Source organism: Diorhabda carinulata, chromosome 1 (genome assembly GCF_026250575.1).
Source record: "Diorhabda carinulata isolate Delta chromosome 1, icDioCari1.1, whole genome shotgun sequence".
NCBI classification, from domain to species: Eukaryota; Metazoa; Arthropoda; class Insecta; order Coleoptera; family Chrysomelidae; genus Diorhabda; species Diorhabda carinulata.
In genome coordinates, this window is record NC_079460.1 from 11,778,807 (window position 1) to 11,804,852 (window position 26,046).

General features: G+C 31.2%; 1 protein-coding gene across 5 annotated transcripts in view; it reads right to left on the reverse strand.

Moving 5' to 3' along the window:
* LOC130894120 (IQ motif and SEC7 domain-containing protein 1) overlaps positions 1–26,046 on the reverse strand; it is a 134,050-nt gene that overhangs the window by 63,184 nt on the left and 44,820 nt on the right. For 2 of the 5 annotated variants that reach the window (XM_057800732.1, XM_057800717.1), the window contains exon 2: positions 12,950–13,227. The exons of 2 other annotated variants lie outside the window; for them this stretch is intronic. In XM_057800732.1, coding sequence (XP_057656715.1) covers positions 12,950–13,218 — 269 coding nt within the window. In that variant the 5' untranslated portion in view covers positions 13,219–13,227. Of the gene's footprint in view, positions 1–12,949; positions 13,228–24,516; positions 24,591–26,046 lie in introns of all 5 variants that reach the window. One more of the 5 variants, XM_057800725.1, reaches the window with a different exon arrangement.

The following is a 26,046-nucleotide window of genomic DNA, read 5'->3' on the forward strand; positions in this document are numbered from 1 at the left end:
TGATACGTTGCTCCTGTTTTTCGTCACACATGGTTTTCGACACGAGAAAAAAACACGTTCGTTTCAAACCGCTACTGCACAAATACTATAATAGTGATGGAAACGTATTTTGGGACGTGCATAGACAAGATATCTTGATATCCAACGCACTACTCGTTTTTTATCCCACCCGTCTAGGGCGCCCTCTAGGTAGGCGCGCAGTCTCGTTATTTAATAGCAAGGCCTCGTAAAGATTTTCGACCTTTTGAACATTTGAATAAAGCAATAGAAAACTAATAAATTAAGTTTCTTAGCGCGTATTCAATTCTTAATTAAGTAGCTGCTGATATGTATAAAATATATATATATATATATATATATATATATATATATATATATATATATATATATATATATATATATATATATATATATTTATATATATTATATATATACGTCAAAATTTCAAACGAATGGAAAAAACTTTTATAGACTAGACAATTTTTTAATACAATTTTGAGTTTTCCTCATTTTCAAAGCAAGGAAATAAAATACAGTTTAAAAACATTGAGAAACATTATATTATATAGTAAGTTATACTAAAGAATAGAATTTCTGATGAGAAAATAAATGTCATTATTTAAAAGCCTGAGGTGCTATTTATGAAATTTGTAAATTGACTTAGATAGATCTGAGTCTCATTCTCAGTCCCTGGAGTGTCCGAATGATTTTATCGATTACTGAGTAGGATTGTCTTTCCATTATTTCCTTATTTTTCCGTTTTTTAAATAAGGGGTCAGCCATAAATTACGTAAGACTTTTTCGACGAATTTTCGAGCCTCCCCCTCCCCCCTGTAAGGTATCGTAAGATTTTCCGCGCCCCTACCCCCCCTTATCATACATAATTTTTATACATATCTTTTATAAATGCAAAATGATTCGAATCTGTCAACTTCTATTTATTGTTAAATATTCTTAGTTTTTTATCTAATAATGAATGAAAGCACGAAGATCTAGTCGATAAATTTAATAATTGAAATTAAAAAAAAAATTAATTTTACGTAAGATGGACTTTAACACCCCGACCCCCTTTGTAAGAAATCGTAAGAAAACATTGAACCCCCCCCTAAAAGTCTTATGTAATTTATTGATGATCCCTAAACTTGAAATGGCTTTCTACGGTGTGATGGACGTAAATGTTTCTCTGTGGGTCTCTATGTAGGTGACTAAAATATGAATGAGATACGTGTCTCTAGGATAGTTTAACTAGTGAAGCTTCTAGCACGTAACCAATAGATCTTAGGTTCGATTACTATGCTGGGTTGTCCGAATTGATTTTACGTTAACGAAAATTACTCAGTACGTTTGTCCTTTCCTCTATTCTCCATTTCCCCTTTTACCTAACTTGTTCAAAATGGTGAAATCGAAATTTGGACTCGATGTCATTCGTTTTTTCACTAGTTTCAATCCGAAACATAGAGTTAGTTGGAAAATGTCATAGACAGCACCTCACGCTTTAATAATAGTCTATTAATTTTCTCATCGATGAAAACATCAAGAATTTTTTCAACTTTTAAAATTTGTTATTACTAAAAGGTGCTTTTTGGTTTTTTCAAACAATAACTTATTTTTCTGATTACTTTTAAGGTATTTGAACAGCGGGACAAAATTATCATGATAATAAAAGTTACTGTACACTTAACGCCATATTTATATTAATCCATTTTTCTGCTGGATTCAAAATTTGAATTTGGTGGTTATAGATGTCGTTCTGATGAATTTAGAATTGGAAAAGTGAAATTTTGATCATATTAATATATTATCTTTCTTGTCTTCAATTACCGGTCATGGGGACATTTTGTAAATTCACTTTTCGACACCAATAAGTAGAGTTACTACTGCAAGATTTCAAATTATTTATTGCATAATTACGCTTGTTATATCAGGTTTCGCTTATTAGCAAAGTATCAATAATAAAATAAAATGAACCAGTAAAGTAGTGTCTTTGAACTGTTATGCAAAGTATAATACGAGGGTTGCTACATAAGTACAGTAGTAGCAGTCGTAGGAGAAGGTCATGTGTTCACATTTCGTGCGTTGTCTTTGCCTATTGAATCTTAGTTTTGTTTTGATCAGACTTATGGACGTCCTAGTTTTCGATCTACACGTGTTGTTTTACTAAACTTGATCTTGTGTAGTTACCACTGAAACAGATCTTTCCGCCTTCCGCTCTTTCTCTAACTCCTACTCATGATCTACTTTCATATCTCTCTGATGCTAATGTAGTGCGATTCTAATCTTCTGTGTCTCAACGTTTCTAAAACTAAAGTTTTATGATATGAAAATGCATTTCAGCCATTAATGACATCGAAGAATTTATAAAATTCTTAGGGCTTGTTGTAGACAATTCTTTAAAATGGGAGTTACATATTACCGCTTTATATAAAAAAATCAGTTCTGCCTGAACTGAACGTATCCACCTCTATAACAGTTTATTATGCCTTCAATGAATCGCATCTCCGATATGCCGTTCCCTTCTGGGGTACATTTGGTGCGATTCAATTTGAGCGAATCTTCAAACTACAAAAAAAACTGTTAGATATTTACTCAAACAGCAGTGTTCACTGCCGGGACTTCTTTAAAAGATTCAAAATGTTGACTATTCCTTCCTTATTCATCTTTGAATCCGTTTGCCTAATTCATAAGCACGCGTTTCCAATTTTAGAAAGATTATTGCACAACTATCCACTTAGGAACGCGGAGCACGAACTTTAGCTACATACTTCACGTTCAGAATTATTTAAGGGCTGAATACTTTACAATGCAAAAAATGCCTTTATTTAGTTATTTGTATGTTTCTTAGTTTTTTTGAAAGCTTTTGTCTACAAATTGCAAAAAAATGTTTGGCAATAAAACATTTATCTCTCTTTCTAAGTTCTGAGATAGAAAACCAAATATTTATAATTGGATATGGATTTATGGTTTTTACAAATATTCTTAAAGCGGATGACCCATCAAATATATGTTTCGACTATTAAAAAAAGTTTTTATTTGAACTGATGTGTGAGAGTTCACATTTTCGTGGTGGAGAATGATTCGTCTTCTTCGATTTGTTTCCCTGATTTTTTCGAGCACTTCTGACAAACAAATGGTGGTGTATTTAAAATTGACCGTTCTATGTTGCTCTAATAGAACGGGGGCGACATGTCCAGTTATTCCGAATAAATGGGTGACCATTTGGTTTGAAGTATTTCGTGCGCGAACAACTATGTGTGATTTGGATCGATTTATACAGTCGATTGTTGTTCAGTTTCGGGTTCATATGAATAGATCCATGATTCGTCGCCTGTCACGATCTTATAGACATTTTGTGAAGCACCGCAATTGAATTTTTTCAGCATTTCTTTGCATCAATCGACACGAGCTTTTTTTGAGCGATTGTCAAATTATGCGTTATTCAACGCGAACAAATCTTTTTGACAGCCAAATATCCATGCTATATTAAATGTATGCGAGTGAAACTAATGCTCAGGTATGTCTCAATCTCACGGTATGTCACATAACAATCTTGTAATATCAGTTTACGCATAGCATCGATGTTTTCTGATTTCAGCCAATTTTAGACGACCTTCACGAAATTCATCCTGTAGCAAAGTGCATCTACGTCGAAGCGAGTTGATCGGCACATCGGCAAGATAATTGTTTTAAGTATCTGTAAACAACTCATATAGCACTCGGATGAAAACTCGTTCTGAATACGATCGCCGTTTAAAAATGTGAAACTTTATGATGGTAATGCCAGATTTGATATATTCCTATAAGTGTTGCCATAAATCAAAACTTAAGTTTCAGTTCTCGTACAAAAATTTTACATAAGGCATTAAGTACTTTATCACTACAACACAAGTAGTCTTTTATCTAATTTTGAATCATCGATCACTACATCTTAGTTGATTATTTGGTTAATGTACATTGTACATATTAATTGAGATCACTACTGTGAGTAATAGTCTATGTACATGGAACGATCGTTTCATTTTACACACAAGAAGATATCCAGTTCTATATAAAATATAGCACTAGTTAAAAATATATATGAGGATCGTGATAAAAAAAGAGTGTGTTATAGATATATGACAAGCGAACCCAGATTCTACGTCAATACGAGTCTGCTTAACAGTCTTATCTTCTCCACAATCAAACTTGATGTTTTTTCTCTACATCATCTTACTATATTAGCCCTGGATCTATCGACTTCCGATCTCAACATTCATGTCCGGTGGTAGAGTTTCAGATGGGGTTTTGCAACCTTCAGAAACGAGTCCTTAGCTCCCCAAGATTTTCCTCGGTAGTTGTGAATTCGATTCGATACTTTTAGAAAGCTTTTCCTGGATTTGTGTGTGTGATGCGTGCCCATGTCACGGGTGCATTTTTGTTCAACTTTCATTGTTCGCCGTTATATCTCATGGAAAGGAAAATTGTAGTTAAGTCATTCAAGTAGAGTAGATTTTCAATTACAATTCTGCACGTTTCATCCACCTATCTAACATAAGCTGAGCTAAACCATACAGGACAGATATACTCTGGGATCGTGGAAGACCAATACATATTAGGCCATTCATGACACTGCAAGGATAAGACGAACACGTTTTCCATCTTGGTTTTATTTTGCTCATCACTACTCAACACATTAGAAATATTTTTGATTGAATTAAAACCACTTGCATACCGATTTATCAGTACTTGTAGCTTAATAGTAGAAATTAGGTACAGTCCATAATCTACACTAAAGAATAATGTGACTATAACGTTTATTTAGAAGAAATCAGAACCATGGCAGTTCTAGTACTATGTTAACACGAAAATTCCTCTGAAAAGTATGGAGTGGAACCGTTAATGATGTGAAACTACCTAGAAAACAGAATTCATTAGGTGGTAATCACTAATTTTCACAAGATTACAGTTCAGTTTGAAGCAATTAAGTTTTCAATAATACATGTAAAAAAATGTTAATTATTGTAACTAGGATCGCAGTTTGTTGTTACTTAGATGGACTAAAAGTATAATGTTCTAAGCACCAAAGTTCGCTTTTAATTACATTATGAAGGCGAACATAGATATTCCATTAATTCTAAGAAATCTAAAAACATATATTAACAAGAAAGATACCAAATGTGGGTTGTCAGTTTAGGTACTTAAGATGCACTTGTATGCAATTTACAGGTACTTCTTATATACGCAAGGCGGTTTATTTTCATGGTATGGTATATGGTGCGAGTATATTTCTTAGTGTTAACAGTACCTAACATAATCATTAAAAACAGTAAATAACTCAACTGTACTATTAACAATTATTATGAACTAGATACATAAATACGCAAGTGATTTGTGTCAAGAAAGACATGCTCTTTTATTTGTAAGATAATACAAAACTTTGAATTTCCATTTTTATTTCATGTTCCTCTTATAACACATGTTTTCCCATATAACGCGAGGACACAGTTAATATTGCGTATACATGCACATTGTGCCAAATGGAAAATTTTAATGTCATCTAGATATTAAATTACATGAAATGTGAAAAGTTTCTCTATTTTAAAAAGTGTGGAGTTAATATTCATATCTGTTCAAAATTAATCTTCCATCACTCGCGCACGGTGTGTCAGACCAGCCCTGTAAGGAAATTCTAGTAATTTGGATTTAAGTGGAAATTTGGTACTGTCGCTCCATATACGAGGCATATTTTTTAAGTACCGTTTTGGAATTGAAAAAAGAAGTGCAAAGATATCGCGATAATTTTATTTTTACATGAAAGCCTGTACCTTAATCTACTTTTCTACATAATTTCCGTGAATATCGAGGTACTTGTCAACCCTTACTCAACTTGCCACGTCTTTTGTTCTGGATTGCACAACGCAGATTGTTCAATGTCTCACAATAAGACGCTGCATTGATTGTCTCACTACGAGGCCGAAACTCCACTAGCAATACTCCTTTTCTGTCCCAAAAAACTGTGCATATGATTTTCCGGGCAGAAATTGTTTGCTTAAACTTCACTTTTTTGGGTGATGATGAATGTCGCCATTCCATGGATTGTTGTTTCGATTTTGGTGTGACGTAGGCCACCCACTAGTAACAATTTGGTCTAAAAAATCTTCACCTTTAATGTGGTACCGCTCAAACCTCTTCAATAGAGAATCAAGTACCGGCGAAGTACGTTTGCTGAGAGTATGACACAACATTGTAACTTCGTTATTAGATAACACGGGCTAGTACACCGGGCGCGACTGTTGCGTACACATTTTTGTACTTTCCTATAAGATTTGATAAATTTTAATCGGTAAGTGATGAAGTTGTTCAACTTTTTCTTCCTTATTTATATATATTATATTATATAGATATGGACTACGAGAAGAAACAAGAAAGATTATTGAGATTATATGAGGAAGAGACGTATGACAACGAAGATGATGAGGATGAATAAAATGAAATTGATCATATAGAAGAGAGATCTGAATCTAGTGATACTGAACAAGAGTTTGAAGACGAACAAACACAGGGAAATGATGATAGTTTCAGGAGAAACCCGTACTTTATAGGAGGAGATAAAATAAAGTGAAAAAACACTGTCCACCGAAGAATGTAAGAACACGTACCACGAATAAATATGCACGAATGACAATTGTCAAACAATTCGTAAATTCTAAAACAACACCTTTGGGTTTTTGGAAGTGCATGTTCGATGACGAAATGCTAGATTTAGTTGTGGAATGTATAAATCTAAAAATTGATAATGTTGGAAATGAATATATCAGAGAAAGAGATGTAAAGCCTACAAACCCGGCTGAAATCAAAGCTCTAATTGGCCTTCTTTATCTGGCTGGTGTAAGAAAAGTAAATCACATGAATTTAGGAGATCTCTGGGGAGCAGACGGCACTGGTGTTGAATCTTTCAGGTTTGTAATGAATAGGGAAGATTTCTGTTTCTCTTGCGCTGTCTTCGATTTGATAATATTCATACCATGCGAAATAGATAAACTGGCTCCAATACGAACGATTCTATATAGATTCAACAACAATATCAAACAGTGTTATTCTCATTCTGCTTACGTCACCATAGATGAAAAACTTGAGGCTTTTCGAGGAAAATGTAGTTTTAGGCAATATATTCCTAGTAAGCTAAATAAATATGGCATAAAAATTTTTGCTATTTCTGATGCCAAGCAATTTTATACTAGCCACTTGGAAGTTTAAGTTGGAAAGCAACCCAATTGCCCTTTTCAAGTTAGTACAGATACGCAAGCAGTAGTAGAAAGACTTTGTGAACACATTTATGGTACCAATAGAAATGTTACTGTAGATAATTGGTTTTGTAGTATTCCACTAGCTGATAGTCTCAATAAAAAACAGTTGCCAATAGAAATTGTACAAAACAATGGTAGGTGCATTGGTTCTTCGACGTTTGGTTTTTATGATGGAATTACTTTAGTTTCTCATAATCCAAAAAAAATTGGAACGTCTTACTTATCTCTACAATGCATCATGGAGATGACATTGAGCCTGTCTCAAATAAACCTGAGATGATTATAGATTATAATCAGATGAAAAGCTCAACGGACAAATTATGCACGCAATATAATTGCACTCGTGCTACAAGACGATGGCCCGTGGTGCCTTTTTTTAGTTTGTTTTACTGCAACTATCAATGTTATTAGTAAATGACTACCAAAGAGTACAGGCTGTGTCTAGTAATCTACCAAGAATGAGACTTAGGGAGATATGTCGATTGCCAGCAGAACAAGAAATACCAACCCGAATAATATAATATTATTTAATATTATATAATATTACTGCCAAATATGTGCAAAATATTTGTGATTGGAACATGTTACAGCATTGTGTAATTCATGTTATGAAAACGTATGCTAAACGTTCTTGTTATAGTTTCTTATAATTCTTTTCTTTTTTTTTGTATTAGTTTTAATATTGAATGTTCTCTTTGAGTTACTAATACACAAATTTGATAATATTTCCGAATTTTTATTTTTTTTTTCTAAGGTTTTTTGTATTTACATGGGTGTATGCAAAAAATAGTGACGTTTTAATTATTGTAACATAATTATGATGTAAATTCATACTGAAACAAAATATTATCACAAATCAATTAATTAATGTAACATTGTATAAGGTTAAAGTCTTCGGCATTAATCGCCTGTTGGAAAAATATTTGGCTTGAAATAGTTTTGCAAGACAATTTGTTGAATTGAAAGTATAAATATCGAACGTACAAATGATATTGCCAGATCAGTGGGATGTAATATGCAAATCGACCTGTTACCTTTTTCTTCAAATATTTTTCTTATTTCATTGATTACTTATTGTGGCTCAGTAGTGTTCCTAAATTGACGCGCGCAAAAATAACTGAAAATGCGTTTCTCCCATTGATAAAGGAACTGACATTGGTCTTTAATCTAAAGCTCTGGGTCGGTACCTACGTATTATATTACAACTTCAAAAAATTTCAATATGCAGGATCATCTTCAAATAATTGTTGTACTAGCATTACTTAATAACGATGAAACTTATACTCATTATAATGTTACACATGCATTCTACACTAAAATCTAAATCTAAAGCTCTGGGTCTGCATCTACTTTTTAAATTTCAACTTCACAAAACTTCACATCATAACGAGGGACAAAGAGCTACGCCTATCCGTGTTTCGACAATTTTGAATATAGTACGAAACGTTAATTTTTGGAAATTGCTAGTACACTAACCAATGAAACTATGTTTTATAAAGATTTATAAATTTGTTCAAGACTGTTAACACTCAAACTCAACATTTGGAGTTTCAATTCAATAGTTTATATGCGTTGTTACAACTAAGAAACAGATACATTTAAAAAATAAAAAAAAATCATTTCTCAATATTACTCATTTACAGCAACCATTATTTATCTCATCAATGAAAATTTCTCAATTGACTTGTTTATAATTAAACTCGGAAATATATACAAATATAAACTTTTTTTGTAAGCCGGCATTGTTGGAGAACTGCCAATTTACAGTATTTTACCAAAGTTAATCTTTTACGAATGATTAAATTAACTATCTATTATTAGCATTTTCTTTTGGACCACGGGCTATGATATTTATAAATTTATTCAGTATAGTTAATATTGTTCAACCACTTTATAATTCCTGTATATTAAACTTTTATCACACATGCAGTGTTGTTAATTACTTGTTATCAATATATTCGACTGTCAAACAAGTGGACTACCGTTAATAATTTAAATGACTTCAGGTCCTGTAATATCACGATTCTAGCAAATTTCTAATTTCTCTGAAGTTTAAAGTATTTTGATTACAAGAAAGTAATGCCTGAAAGTATGAATGACCACGAATCTACATGAAATAGTTATACTTATATTGAAAACCAATAAATGTGAAATTCAACGGCTAATGTCTTTTGAATCATATTATTTGTACTGTACTGTAACACTTTTCTCGATATTTTTTTCAAATATTTTTTATATCATTTAAAAGTGACAAGTGCGGTAACCTTGCGACCACTCAATATGACCTCTTCACCGCACTTATATCTTCGGAAATAGTTTTCAGGTATTGTCTAACTCTAGCAACATAATGAAGTGGGACACCACCGTGCTGAAACCAAATTTCTTCTGATAACTGTGAATGATTAATGCGATTGAGAAGCGAACGAATAAGTTTTATACTATCTCGTAAAAGTTATAGATAAAGATCACAAATTAATTTTTCTCTCCTAAAAATGGGTTCAATTATTATTCCTTCAACTATTCCACACCAAACGTTAAGCTTTTGTAGATATGATGTATAACCTTCTCTCATCCAATCCGGATGTTTCTTTCCAATATTGTTATTCAGTACAAGGAAAGGAAATTTTAGGTTTTTTGGGTATACTCAGAATAAGTTCATTTTCTTCATTTGTGGATGTCATTTTTCATCCAGAACCGGAAATATTTCTAAAATTACATTTAAATTTCCTCAAATTTCGAAACACCGTAGACTTTAGAATATAAAAATTCTGTCAGGATATGTAACAAATCTCCGTCTTCTTGTAACGATCTCTTTAGGATTTTTCGGAAACTAGGGTTGGGTTAACCTGATCAGGATCTGAATGTTCTGAATATAATTCTCTGAATTCTCTGAATATGAAAAAAATATAAAATGATTAAAATAGAAAATAAGAATAATATGCTTACTATCGAGAACACTGTTGAGACTTACACAATTACTACTGATCTTTAGTTAACTAGTTAGTTCATTAGAGAAAAAAGATGATATCGAGATGTTGTGTGAATTGGTTTAAATTTAACGTTAATTGTTGGAGGTGTGGACAAAAATTAAACCGTCTAAAATTTCATCAGAAACTTTACCTAATACCATTGAAACAAAAAAATAAACGTTGTGTGGTATACAGATCTTTTATGTCCGTGACGGCATATATCAGAAGGGTCTAACCTGCAGCTCTTTGAAAAATTATTTGTGGCTCTTGAAAAATGTGCCTCCACATTTTTGTACTATTATATTTAAGGAATTATTATCGTTCGGTATTTGTTTCAAGATGTCTTTGAAATTACTGACTACTAAATAAGTTAAGAATGATGTGACTCATCGAATTTTGCGCTAACGAACATAAATTTATTTATTCCTAGTCCATTTAAGGATATGACCTAAAAAACGAAAATAAAAAAAAGAAAATAGAAATTTTTAATGACGAGGGGGAGGAGAATTCCTTTTTTATTGACAGTAACGAAAAAGCATTATGAGTTATTTGTTATTCTACGGTCAAACATTACAAAGCCGTCGACATTATAAAAACAATTATCTTCTGGTTTCTAATCAGTGTTAAATTCGAAATTAACATGAACTTGTTCCCTCAAAATCAAATGTAAATAAACAACAATCTACTTTCATGACCTTTACCAAACAAGCTAATAATGTGGTTAAAGCCAGTTTTGTTATTGCCTGGAATATTGCTCGTGCAAAACGCCCGTTCGAAAAGGGAGGGTTTATTAAAAAAACTTGGAATATCTATAAGTTTTAGATCCAAATAATGCAGCACTCCATAAAGTTGTTTCGCAAATTCCAATCTCGAGACATACAAACAAACGAGGCATAACTGCAGTACATCTATTGAACAACTGTATGGCATTCAGCGATCCGCAATAGGGTAGGGATAGTTTATATACAACATTTATTAAAATTTTCTATCAATTCTTTGATCAATATTTATATAGAAAAAAATTAATGAAAATTCAAAAATTTTGTAGGTATTTTAAACATTTCAGTAAGGCCGCTATATTGCGTGACGTCATAAGTATGAAATAATCACTGAACATATGAAACGAAATAAATACAACAGTTATTCTCACGTTTATTCTAAAATAAGCATTATTTATTGAACTGTGATTTAATCTGAAAAATGCTATATAAATCGTATTTTGTGCCAATATGTAAAAATACCACAACTAGAACACACAAGTTTTTTTATGATAGCAAGAAATTCGAATTTACTACAACAAAAATGTTTTGGAAATGTTGGTCGTTTTGACGATCCTGCGAGATGTAATTATTTTTGTTGTTAGGATCATTTTAATTTAAGTAAGTTTAACTTATTTTTTTCTTATTTTATAGTATAATGTACAAACCTATGAAAGGTTCATTCACTTTATTTTTATTATATAGAAAAATGTTTTATTTATACGTAATTAATAAATAAAATCTGTATTATAACAGCACACGCTACGTTGCCGGCAACGATAACCTCGTGATTATCAATCAATATTTTGAAATTTTCAATTAAATATAAATTAGATATTATTTTTCACTTTTAATAAGATATTTTACTTTATGATATTATTTCATATCAAGAACTTATAGAATAAACAATAAAATGAATACTTTTTGTACCCTATTGGCATTTTTATTTGTTTCATCTAACTTTAAACGATGTTAAAAAATTATTGAATTTAGTAGCATTTCAAGAGTCAATTACGGTGTGGTTAATAAAAATGCATTAGATTTCTAATAAAAACTTTTGATATGTCTCTTAATTAACTTAGCATTGCAATTGATAGAGCTCCGATAATGCTGAGTGAAAAAATCGGTTTTATTAAACTTTTAAAAGAACATTACGTACAAAATGATTTGAAATATCCTGATGTTATAAAGACAATATTACACATTTCGCACCTAAGGAAAATATCAACAATGCAAAAATCTTCTAAATGTATATTTTAGGAGTTTTTGCACAAAATTAAAATGCGTTATTCATACTGATAAAAGAAATGACTTGATGATGAACTTCAAAAGTTATTTTTGTTTTTTACACTTAATCACTTTATCAAAGGTTATCAATTTTGTGTATAAAAAATTATTTTCTGTTTGTTGTTGTGTTATGTATAATTTATACATATTCAATACATTCGGCTGATGCGATGCTATAACAGACAAAACATGTACGCATAACATACTCAACTACCAGTAAGAAGCCGAAAAGTTACTTTCATAATCTGAAATCAAGAAAAGACAAAAATTTACGTGAAGTTTTATAAACTCTTTTCTCAATTTTGAGCATGACAAAATACAAAAGATCTTTTGTAATCAATTTTTTTATAAAAATCCATGGTTCAAGCAACCGTACACGAGTTTTCACATTTCACTTTATTTTTTTGATAAATTCATAATATGAACGACATGTATTTTTTCATTGATTTGTTTTGTTTTGTGAGCATTTATCATTTTTTGTTTGTATTCAGTATAATTCAATGCCTGCTATCGTCTTACACCACAACCAAAATAAAAACTCAGACAACAGTATACCTTTGATTGATATCATTTAATAATATCAATATCAATTTAATAAAAATTAATATTCAATCAAAAATAACTTTTCTGTGTGTATATTAGACTTTCTAACCTGATAACTGTAACATGTTTCCGTAAAGCAGGTAACGAATGGCATGCGTCTGAAACAGTAACCAGTCTGCTGACATGTTGTCGGCGAGTGGTGCATACAACTCGTATTCTTTCTTGTTGAAGACCAGTTCTTCTGATCCTGACGACGGTTTTATTGCAAACATCGCTCACGGAAGTAACACTGGGACCTCTTAAAGGACTAAGACTAGAGTATCTACCAGGTTGGTAACGGTAATTCACTGATGTTGACGATGAATTCGAGCCTCGCATTGCTGAATCCTAGGTGATAATCTAGTAATAATACTTTGTACTAGGATAAAAATGACTGGTTTTACCAGAGATATTTGACGTACATACACAACTCAAAATTGCTGTGCAAAATAATCGCAATAGAAATTATTAAAAAAAAGGTTTTTCGCAAATCCGGCTGGACCAGTCAGTTTTATTTGCTTTAAAAACTAAAAAGAGTTTCGATACATATATATATTTATAGTTTCAACGATGAGTAATGTACTAATGAATAATTACAACGAATAACATCGATAGACAAATGATTCAAATACTTTGTAACACCAACAAAACACGATTATTTTAATACCATTATATACATAAAAGTACACTCGGTTTCAAGAACTTCTGCAAACAAATCTGAAGGTACAATGAAATAATTGGGTAACTGCATAAATAATAAAAAATTTACATTCTTGATCAACAATCGACAATTAGCAATATTATTAACAATTTAAATTTTAGCACGTTTGATCTATATGTACCAGATGTTCCAAATTTATGAAGTAGTTAATAAGAAGGATTGATCATCAGAATATTTTTTATTTACTGTTGAATGATAATTTTGATACTGTTTATTTTTTCCATCTATCCATTCTGTTTCTTTAACTGAAGATTACAATATTTTCATTTTTTCGTTGTATTTTTGGCTAGTACAAAGTACAACTCAATAATGGCTCACCTGAATTGGTTACACACCATTTTATTTTTTATGATATTTCAACGATATGGTAAGGAGTTTCGGCCAAGTTTTTTAATTCTCTTGTTTCATATTCTCTGCCCGACTTGTACAAATCACAAGAGGCAATCCCCATATATATTCTATAATATTCAGGTCAAGAAAATAAGAAGCTCACTCAGTATTGACATTCTGGTATCGAATCCATTCTTTTACAATCTTTGCTCTATGGATCCGGGCATTATAATGTTGAAATAGCCACGGTATACATATAAAAGGAGTAAAAAAGTGGAAACACCTGTTTTGTGGCTAATAAAGAATTCATGACGAAATTGTACCATAATATGAAATTGTTCTCAACAATTACATTACTATTATAGTTAACAACAAGATAACTTTGTTTTAACAACTTGTGGAAATAATTTAATAATATAATAATTTCGCGTACCTTCGGTTCGCGGGCAAACCAGAATAGTTTTCCTTTTTGAATAGCATTAGCATTAGAGGTGTTTTTTCAATTTTCGAATAATGGAATTTGCTGCAATTACGCTAGCTATAACACCTGTATTTATTCAATTTTTAAAGCAAGGATTGAAAGCCGCTTCTGCCGTGACCCTATGTAAACCCTCTCCCTGTTTTTTCTGTAATGTGACGGTTCTTTTACAAAATTAGTTATGTTCAGACATCGTCCAATTTTTTTGCAATTTTCATATGATTTAGGGCAGTTTCTAAAAATGCTTTAAATTTTTCTCATTTACTTAATGGCTTATAAATATATTGTCCACATAACAAAATTGAGAGTTATTAAAAGCAAACTGATGATTTCTTTGATAAACCTTAACAAGTGAGTTGAAATTCACATATTGCGACGGGTAGACAGCCGCACGCCATCTAACGGCGCTGGTCATAATGTAATGTAATGAAATTATAGAAGATGGTGGTGGCTCCATCTATTATTGAGTAAGCGATTGTTGACCTATTGTTCCAGATGTTTCTAATAAGTAGTTCACTTTAAAAAATCTACAAAGTTCTAGAATTATTGTGAAATCCCAGTAAAGGAGTAAGTTGACTACTGTACTATAGGAAACTAGCATAGATACCGAATTTTTGACAACAATGATCGATTATACACCAAAAAGGACACAACAAATATATGGGAAAATGCTAGAATATTCTACTTGGAAACTATAAGACATACCAAATTTTCGACTTTTCATGGATTAGATACGTTAAATGAAGAAAAACAGTAGTTTTTGGGGTTCGAGAGTATTCTATTAAGATGTGAGTTCTCTTGAAATGTATGCCAGTTACAAGTTAATAAGTGTAATAAGTCGTGTGATAAATACTGGAGTGCGAAAAGAACTACAATTTCAACTACAAATCCTCACCTGAGGAACAGGTTTTTGCTACTTTTTTAAATAGAGCAAAAAATTACCAAGTTTATTTATTGTACTGTAGATTTTTATCCTATAACTATCATCTTTCAATTTGAAAATAAGTGAAAACTTCTGTTATTATATAATTAGAAAAATTCAAATGAAAATGCACAAAATTATAACCTATTCAATTAGTAGCACTGTAGATTTTTGTAATCAGCGTAACGCATGCCATAACTATATCTATTAGCACGAGTTATTGATACATATAGGTAATAACAATGTTAGTAGTTATATGTGTACAATAATGAAAAACATATTAACTTATATAAGGTTGGTGCTTAGAAGTTAGCATGAGATCAGATAGTGATATAAGTCAAATATTTGTTTAAATAATGTTCTAGAAACTCTAGAAACTAGAAACGTATTTGAACATCAAGTACCTTCTCCAGATTCAAGGCCAATTAAAACAGTAGCAGAACCCAATGAATAATAATTTTTCTATAGACATGAAAAACTCCTATCTCTCAACACAAGTAGAGTAGAAGTTCTACGTTCTGGTAGTATCTAATGAATTTGTAAAATATATGGATCAACTTATTAATATTTTATTTCTATTACCGGAATAATGAGTGAATATGTATTTTTAATATTAGATGAAACTTTTAAATATTCGTTTTTTCACCATGTTTTCAGTAATCGCGATCCAGGTAGTAAAAATTTCGAGATATCAATACTTTTCATTCTGCATATTCTGTAAAAATATCGATACTATGAACATTTTTTCATTTTTACATTCCAAAAGGCGACTAACCTCGTGACAAAAAACTAGACGTAAAATGGAAAGGCGCACATCAAGAGGAAATAGAAAATACAAAGTAGTCAAGTTGTGAAGAATTCAATTCTTACTAAAACTTTTCACCGAATCTAATGAAGAATGAAGATTTCGTAAAAAACATTATGTATAACAAATCTTGTTATTTATTTTTGTTTGTTGCTGAATTGTCTTGATTTCAAGCCTCTTTTGATTAAAAAGTAGTTTTTAAAACAGGTAAAAAATTCAGATCTTTATCAAAATATGACCTGACATAGACAACTTGCATAATTATATTAATTAATTGATCAAAAGATCACTAAAAAAATCTGTTCTAACTCAAAAATTTTTTTTCAATTGATATTTTTCAAAAATATAGAGCAACCATCAATTTTAAGTCTTTATTATCATTGATAGCTCTCTCGCTCTCTCGTATATGAACCGTTTCTAATAAAATTCTATTTGATTCTGTTTCAAGAATTTTTGAAATTTTATAATTGAATGTATGTTTTATTAATGCAGTTTAATTTTTATCGTATTTATTAAGCAAACAACATAAATATTCTATTTCCGCTTTGTATAAAACTGCATTATTGCTGTACCAAAAAATGAAATTAAGACAAATCAAAAACTCAATTCTAATAATAAAAAAACTCCCAAATAATAGAAATCCAATGAAAAAATGAATTTCCTTGAAGTCACTTTTTTTTAAATTAACAATAACATAACTATCTCACTGAAGATCAATGAATATAAGTTTGAAGTTTGGCAGATAGATATTAGATCCTGAATTTAAGATGCTTAGCTATTCGAAAAGCAAAAACTATATGGAATAAAAATAATTATTCTGAAAAATTATAAATAACCTATTCAAGAAAATAATATATATATATATATATATATATATATATATATATATATATATATAATATTTCCATATTATCCAAAATACTCCTTACTCAAGAGAGAAATGAGTAATTATTCTTTATAGTAGCAATAAATATGATTTTGTATCAAATGCATTGCTTTTATGACCACGGCATTATTTTAAAAATGATTCACTTCTATCAAACATTCTGCTAAATTTAGTCATTGTTATGGTTAAAGGTTATGGTCAAAACCAGTTTTGAAAAATATGAACATTGACGAAAATTTTACGTTCCAGCTGTTGCGGTCTTTATCAAAATAACGGCAAATTTTTACTTTTCATTTAATAAACTAATTTTCAATCAGAAGAGACCTAAAATCAAGACGAATTAGAAACATGAGGTTGGTGCGTCAAATTAAAACTTGCAAGTACCGGCTGATTTGTTTAATATTCTTTAAATGTGAATTGTTTCTTCGGTGTTTTTTAGTCCCCTATGAGATGCAAGAACGTGCTGTGATTTATAATCTTTGGACCAAGACATCTTTTTGTGAAGTTCGTATACGGATTGTTATCGTTCTCGCAAATTCAGTAAGTTTTAAAATGAGTAAAATAAAAGAACTACCGGTGGAAACCCGTGCATTAATCGTTTTTATAGTCTGGGCCAGCCATACTTAAATTGTGCTCCACGAAGCCTCTGTGGGGTCACCGCGAGACTTCAGAAAAAAAATGAAAACACAATTGTTCCAATTTAGTCGAGTAGATCCAAGTAAATTAGTAAATAGTCGAGTAGATCCAAGTAGATTAGTAAATAGTCGAGTAGATCCGAATCGTTCTATTTCTCTCGGCGAGTAACGTGTCAGTGACCCCGCGTCACTGCGCACGCGTTCATTTGTTAAACAACTCCGAATCTATCGAATGGAAGAGTCGACCGATGTCGCTGGTCTGGTCATAATGATAATTATTGTGAGATCCATATAACTCTTGAAGAAGTCATGCTTATGTGGTCATCGCTGCCTTTGAACACTACCGGAGATGAAATTTTTGATAAATTAAACATATTTTTCGAAAAAGACAATCTCAGTTGGAACGATTGCATCGACACATTTGTACAGATGGAGTCAAGATGATGACTGACAGAACAGCAGGAGCAGTGTCACGAATAAAAAATAAAGCTCCTAATTGTAGTTACAACCATTGTATCCTGCATAGACACGCACTTGCGACGAAGAAAATGTCGCCAAATCTAAAATTAGTTCTCGCCGAAGCGGTGAAAATGATAAATTTCATCAAATCACGATCACTGCAATCCTGATTGTTCTCATTATTGTGTGAAGATTATGGCAGCAAACATAAAACAGTGTCTTTTATGGCGGATATCTTTAAAAATTGAACGGATTGATTATATCATTTCAATGTATAGAGAACAGTGTTCCATGCCTGTAACAAAATTATTACCTTAAAACAAATAGTTTTTGGAGTTTGGTAAGAAAGAAATAAAAAGCCTTACGTCACTCAATGAGCTTGTCAGCGATAGTAAAATGTTTAAAGATGATATATTTAAAGAATTGGTCCAGTATCTCACTGTAAGGCGCGCATCTTTTGAGATGTGTTTTCCCGAGGAACAGAATAAAAACATGAAAATGAATTCATAGATTCAAAATCGTTTTTTACACAAGGTGCAGATGACCGAAAGTATGTCATACAAGAATATGAGTCGTTTTTAGGAATGTCATCAGGCACAAGTGTGGAATCATTGTTCAAAACGACAACTCTCACCAATTTTTGGGTCATAATCCGTGATGAATATCTAATGCTTGCTAAAATGTCCTTGAATGTTTTATTACATTTCCAAAAACATACTTGTGCGAAACAGGATTTTCAACCTATGCAGCTACGAAAACAAAATACCGCAATAGACTGAACAAACCTGACATCAACCAATTGATGAAAAACAAGGAACAGTTTCATACATCTCATTAAATTCTTCAACTTTTTTTCATTGTACTTATTCATATTATGATTATTGATATAAATACATAAAAACATATTTGTTCCATTTTAGTTTGAGAGCCGCTGCTCTAGGCAAGAATAACCGTACCATTGACTGAGACTGAAAAAACCTCAAACGTCACAATAAAATTAAGAGATTGCAGTGGGCAAAAAAACATAAAAATAGGACACATGAAGAGTGGGAGAGCGTTTTATATAGTGATGAGTCACATTTTGAAGTTTTTGAATCTAAGAGAAGAGTGTTTGAGCGCAATCAAAAGAAAAATGCATGTTCCATCCATATGTAATTCCATCTGTAAAACATGGCGGAGGCTCGGTGATGGTTTGGGGATGTTTTGGAGGAAATGCGACTAGAGATCTGGTAAAAATTGGAGACATTCTAAAAAAGGCTATAAAAATATTTGTTGAAATTATTACAGAAAATGCCAAAATTGTGCACCGGAATAGTAAAAGAAAAAGGTGGTTATATCGATAAGTCAAAAATTTACATATTTAAAAATTAGATATATAAAGATCAAAATTGATCGTATTGTTTTTACTTGTTTTGCCTCACACGTAGGGCTAATCAACTGACACGAGTATTTTTTCAAAAAAAACTATTCAAAATTACAGGTTCATATTTTACATGTAGTTTTAGAAGCGAGCAGAATTTTACGACCACTTCTAATCAAACTAAAAGACTAAAATAGAAATAAATTTTCAAATACACAAATGATGGTGAAAATTTCATCAGATTTTCTACTGAAACCTTACAATCAAGTTTTCTCTTAGTCTCTGAATCGAATTTTATACAACTACCAATTAACCTGAACTATATCGAAAAATTTCAATTTAGAAACGTGTAGAGCACGTATTTTGTCTCTTTTGATGTTGTTTCACAACAAAATTTATTAAATTCGTTTAATATTGACCGCCAAAATCGGAATTTGATGAATACGCCCACGGAAAGGTGGTTTGAGCCTCCGTCGATTTATTTTAACTCATACAACAATCTCACGAATTCTAGAAAGTTTTGTAAAAACGAGACCGTGCCCGTGGACAAAACATGTAAAATTCGAATCACAATACCTATCAGGATCGGTTTGCAAAAATTTTAGTTCTTCGCTAGCGATTTGTAGCACGTAATATCTTAAGAAATTTAACTATTCCAGGTACATGCTTAAAAACTGGTGGTGTAACTTTATGGATAATTCAAGATCTATAATTGATGTATGAGTATGATTATACTCACCGAAGAGATAGTCTAGGTGTTATCAGAAAATTGGAATTAGAAAGAATTGGAGTGGGAATGTATGTTCTTCAGGGATGAATCCAGATATTATCTGTACAATAATATATACAATTTGGATATTTTCACGATCCAGTGAACATTATTTCTAATGTATATATTGATTTAGGAAGTTTGTCTGACAGTACGTACAGACTTGGTAATTATAAATAATAAAACTTTGATAGCTAAAGGCACAAAGAAGATATCTCTTAACAGTATATAATATCTTTTGCTGCATATATTGGCGAACAGATAGTCAGATGATATAAGGGGAGATTAATTAAAATCTTGGAAGAATTCGATCGAAATATCATTTTTAGTATGTTTTATTTACTGTCAATTTGGAATTTCTTTATGGAATTTTTATCAAAATCGGGATTCAGTTTGACCATTTATGATAGTAATAAAATGTGAATTAACTTGATTTTTGATTTATGTTATGGATGAATAAATAAAATTTAATGTAATAAGAAGTAGGTTCATGTTTTGGAAAAATATATTTCCAAAATTTTATGATTGGGCAATATCCTGAACTTTCTATTAAAATCCAAGTATCAATTTTTTTATTTGTAATCCAAGGTACATGTCCGCCTGAGGTGTTCATATTCTCCATAAAGTATGTTTCCAAAAATCTAATCAAAGGATTCGTCAACTAAGTGAGAATTTTTGGTACCGTCCTTTTCTACTTTCAGTTTCTGAAAACGATTGTTACTCTTTGATGAAGACAAGAGGAGAAGATAAAATTGAGTTTTTTTAAGTTGTAATATCACTTCCATATTTTTACAAAGAGTTTCTAAGATAACTAACTTATTCCTGTTTTTTGTTTGTTATATCGGTAACCTTCTATTAACGATACAGTTTTTTTGTTGTTTGGCCATTCCAAAACTACTTCAGAAAAAGTCAAAAATATTTGAGGAAATGCTTGAGATCGACGAATGCTACCTTTCCACTTTGTTATGGATCGGCAACAATAAGTTGCAACCTGCAAAATTTTATAGCAATGTCAATGCAATACTTAACAACGTGTGGTATGGAAGAACGCAATGTCGCGTGAAGAACAACCAAGGCAAAAGTTACTTCGGTAAGGCGTAGGTGCTACTTATGTCCAAGAACAAAATATTCCAAATATTCTATCATTTGCTCAGGATGTCATCTGCGATCTGCAAAATCTATCCAACACAAGAAGTCACCTGTACTTCACGCAAAGAATATGTAAGTACATTATTTTTCTTATTTCGATATTACTGTAAAGTGACTACAAAAATTCTTTTGACATTAATTTTATAATCCATTTGTTTTGCTAGAAGTGAAGATGTTATAGTTAATGATCGTATTAACAAGAAGAAACATTATTTTATCTTTTTTACCAGACATAGTTCATTTGATGCTTTTTTTTCAATGTAACATCGAAGCAAAGTTATTTTTGTTCCCAAATATCATAACCTATTACAATTATATTTTCAAACCAAATATGTGTATTCTATAAACCCATAGAAATATTCGAATTGCAAAAAAATATAAAATTACTTTTGATCTATTAAAAAAATGGGATCAATTGTAATCCCACGATAATGTTAGTGTGAATAGACGATAATAGTTGGGGGTTAAGTGAAATTATGAATCTATCAGAGAGAACTTTGAATATTCGAGTTTAACTACCTTAGTAGCAATTGCTTAGAAAGCTAGTGGTCATTAAAATTTTATTCAAGTTTTTTATTTCCATCCCATCCGCCTGAGCACTAGATTACGGAAGTGTGTGTGACGTACATTTTAAATAAAAAATAACCTACAGATATTAGTGTGCCGTAAATTCGAATCATCTGTCGATCAAATGTATAGAATTTTATTTTTGATTACATAATGTGTGTATCAAACTCATACATGGTAATCAAAGAAGTTGTATAGCTGAAATGTAGCCAAAAATTGTGACATAAGCTGTATTCAAAAAGTTGTTGTATGTTATAATTAACTGTAAACATGCGAAACCATATGGTTTCTAATGAGGGAAAAGGTTTTTTCAACTGGCTCTGTGCAGTGTAAATATTCAACTGAAATCACAAATTTCGCAGAATTTATTTTTTTTTATTCTGTTCATCAATTGAAAGATTAATTGTTGAACCAAAAATAAAATAAAAGAAGACATTTTATTTTTGCTATTAAAGTCATTCGTTAAATCTCTATTGAAGTTTTTTAACAATATGCATTTTTTTCAAACCAATATTCACTCGAATTTTCTATTGAGATCCTATTAATTATATTTCATTTGCATAGAATCTCATTATTTTCTTTCTTAAAAAGGCGTTTACAAGTTCTCAATATAACATTACAAATTTTCGACTTAATTTCAATATCTAAAAAGAATTTTAAGAGGTGCACCGTCACCTGAGACCAAAATCTATTTGATACACTACTTACACAATTTAATTTAAAAAAACAGATACTATCTTTACTCTAATTAAATACAACTTTTATCATGATTTTTTGGCATGCATTAATAACAGCTAATTTAGTAATGAAAGTTGAAATAGTGATAAAAATCAGCATACCAAAATTAGACTTCTCGACCCACTTTAAATATGACTATGGAATTATAGTATTGTGAAGAAAAACTGCTCTTTGAGTTCATGTTCCACCTTAAACATGTAATATACCGAATTTTGGTATACGTTTCACTTTACTTGGTCATTAGTCTTCAGTACTTTAGTTATCTGAACTTTGTGAACATGATTTTAATAATTACATAACACTATGGACCAAAAGATATAGGCATTTTCAACTCTTACCTCTGACTGTTTCACAAACTTTCACACATTGCTCCATATTGACATATAAATAGTTTGTTATTGGTGGGTGTGTTTAGCATTACAAATGGATCCAATCAATTAAATTTTTAAATTACTCTGTTTGCAGACGAAATGGTCCGTGGAAAATTTCAGCCATTTTGGATGCTTAGTTTCTGTTTGAAAATCGTAGAAATACACCTACACAACTTGAAGAGGAGTTAAATACTTTGTACTAAGACTCTGCACCATCATTAACGACCATAAAAATCCCAGCAGCTGAATTCAAACGTGTCCGCATCAGTTCGACGGACGAAGGGCGTTCGGAACGGCCAAAAATTGTGACAACCAGCGAAATCATCGAAAAAGTTCACCAAATGGTGCTGGACAATTGTCGGATTAAATTTAGAGAGATAGAAGAGGCTATCGGTGTACCTATCAAAAGAACGCATATATATTGACTTGAAGAATTATGCATCCGAAAGCTATTCGTGCGCCGGTTGCCAAGTTTTGCTGACTTTGGTTAGGTTAGATATCTTGATTCCTAATCTTAAAATTTTCACTTGCAAGTGAGAGCTTTTCATCAGACGAGGACGTTATCGCATAAGTAAGAGCTTATTTTGAAAAAAAAATGACAGCTATTATTTGGAATTGTTAAAAATGTTAGAGCATCTCTGGACTCCGTGTATAGACTTAAAAGGAGATTATGTTAAAAAATAAAATTCTGGCACACGTTTTATTATATAATAACCAGTAGTCATTGTCATCTTCTAACTCAATTAGCAGTCCGATTATCATCTATTTGATTTTCAAGTGCAATCGTCTTTTCGAGAAGAACGCCGTCAACATTTTTCCTCAAAACAGCGTGACAACCAAACGGTCGGTATTGACTTTAATCCAATAGAACTTACTCAGAAATGAATCACATTTGGAACAAAACACAATATAAAAAAAAGAGTAGATGTATATAAAAAGTTTGGGGATAAAAATTGCTGAAAAACGCGATATATTTCCAGTATGTATAATTTTCATTTATATAACAAAATAAATTAATAGAAAAATTGTGAACTACTCTTCTTTCATAATATTTTAACGAGGCTAGATAGGTTATTCTTCTTTCATATTTTGGACCTTTCTAAATAACTGATTCGCTAAAAAAGCAAAGCACAACAGGAGAAACAGAAGTGGTCAGAACTTCTGACTCAGAAGTAAAAAGATTAATTTTAGAATAACGTCGAAATTTAAAGTAGACAGTCATAAATCTCGATTTTAACAATAACTGGACATTCAAGGGCAGTTCGCTACAATAAAAAGTTACTCAGTTAAAATTAAATTTTGCTGGAACATTGTTGTATGAGCCTATCTCAAAATAAACTGTGGTCTATAACAAATAATGATTGTTCTGGTAGGCAGTTTCACGTTTGTCTTGATTAGAACGAAATGCTGATTTTCATCATAATTAACAAATTTATATTACACTTACCAGTTAAAAGGCCTTAAGATGTCGGCCAAAATGCTGATAGAAAAATATTACATTTCCAATCGTCACTATCACATCTAACGTCAATTAAAAAACAACGATTTACTGATTTCATAAACTTAACTATTAGAACACAAGCAGTTGTCTCCATTTTGTAACTAATGGGTTTAATTAATTCTAATGATTTTATTGATGAAAAAAGGTCAAAAATTAAAAATAAAACTATTAAAATTGAATACGGGTAAGTTAGAATAAAATTTAACTACACAGTATTGTTGCTAAATGGTTGACCATTACGCGTTTTCGACTAAAAAAATGTACTGAAGGTCACAAATTATTATTAACAATCAAGTACATATATCAACGTTTGACGTAGATAATTTGAAATGAAAGACATTAGCAACAATACATGATAACAATTTATTTTTTTTTGTAACCCAAAACATTAACACCTTGGGTACGAATGTGTTTTTTGACGGTATAGTGAAACATTTGTAGAGGTTGAAAGTGTACCCTGATACACCTTCATTCAACGTTTACAATTTATCAATAAGTTTTTGTCTGTCCTCATATTCTTTGGAGATATTTTGCTATTCAATCAATCATCACCTGACAAAATACCTTAAACATTTGTTTGAGTGATTAGAGATGTGGCCGCATATACTTTTAATGGTGTAAACAACATTTTTTTTATTCGGTTCATAAATTTTCTCAAGAAACTGGACTTTTACATCAAAGGTAAAAACTCAACGACTCATGGAAATTTAAAAATAAGGATTTGATGTGAAAAGCAAATACTAATTTTGAATATTTGAAACTGAAACGGGCGAAAAAAAAAGCTGAATATATACCTACAATATTCACAGGGTTATTAAAAAGAGTGTAATATTGATCATTCTGTGGATCGAATAATTGGTAAGTACCCAGTTTACGAAGATTGATGAATTTGCTGACAAATTAATAATTCATACAAACACAATGAAAATCCATGGATGGATGGAAATTATTCGGAAAAAATTACAGCTTTCCGAGTATAATTATAAATCCTTACAGGACATTTTAACTGACTGTTGCTTTAAATATAGAAAAATAGACACTCCTCATGAAAGAATTTTGAGAATCAAGTAAACTTTAGTTTTATCTTGATAAGACTTGGTCGATATTGATGATGTAGTGAGGTAGAAATGGGTGCCTTAAAGTCCGTGTTCTAAGGGTAAGCGTATAATAATAGTCTGCAGTTACCGAGCATGATGGCGTATTGATGAGATTAGCTAAACAAGTGAAAAACTGTGCAGCCAAATACCACGAAGACTCTTCCTTATCTGAGTGGTTTCGTGATCAACTCCTACCCAATTAACCTACCAATTCAATTATTAAGATGGTACTATTCGCGATATAAATTGAAAATAACCCATAATTGATCCAAAAAAGTTTACGTATTAAAGTTTAGAATATATCTCCAAAAGCGAAAAATAATCTATAGACTGAAATTATTAACACTTAACACCTGCAATGTGTTTGAATGCGGTTGTT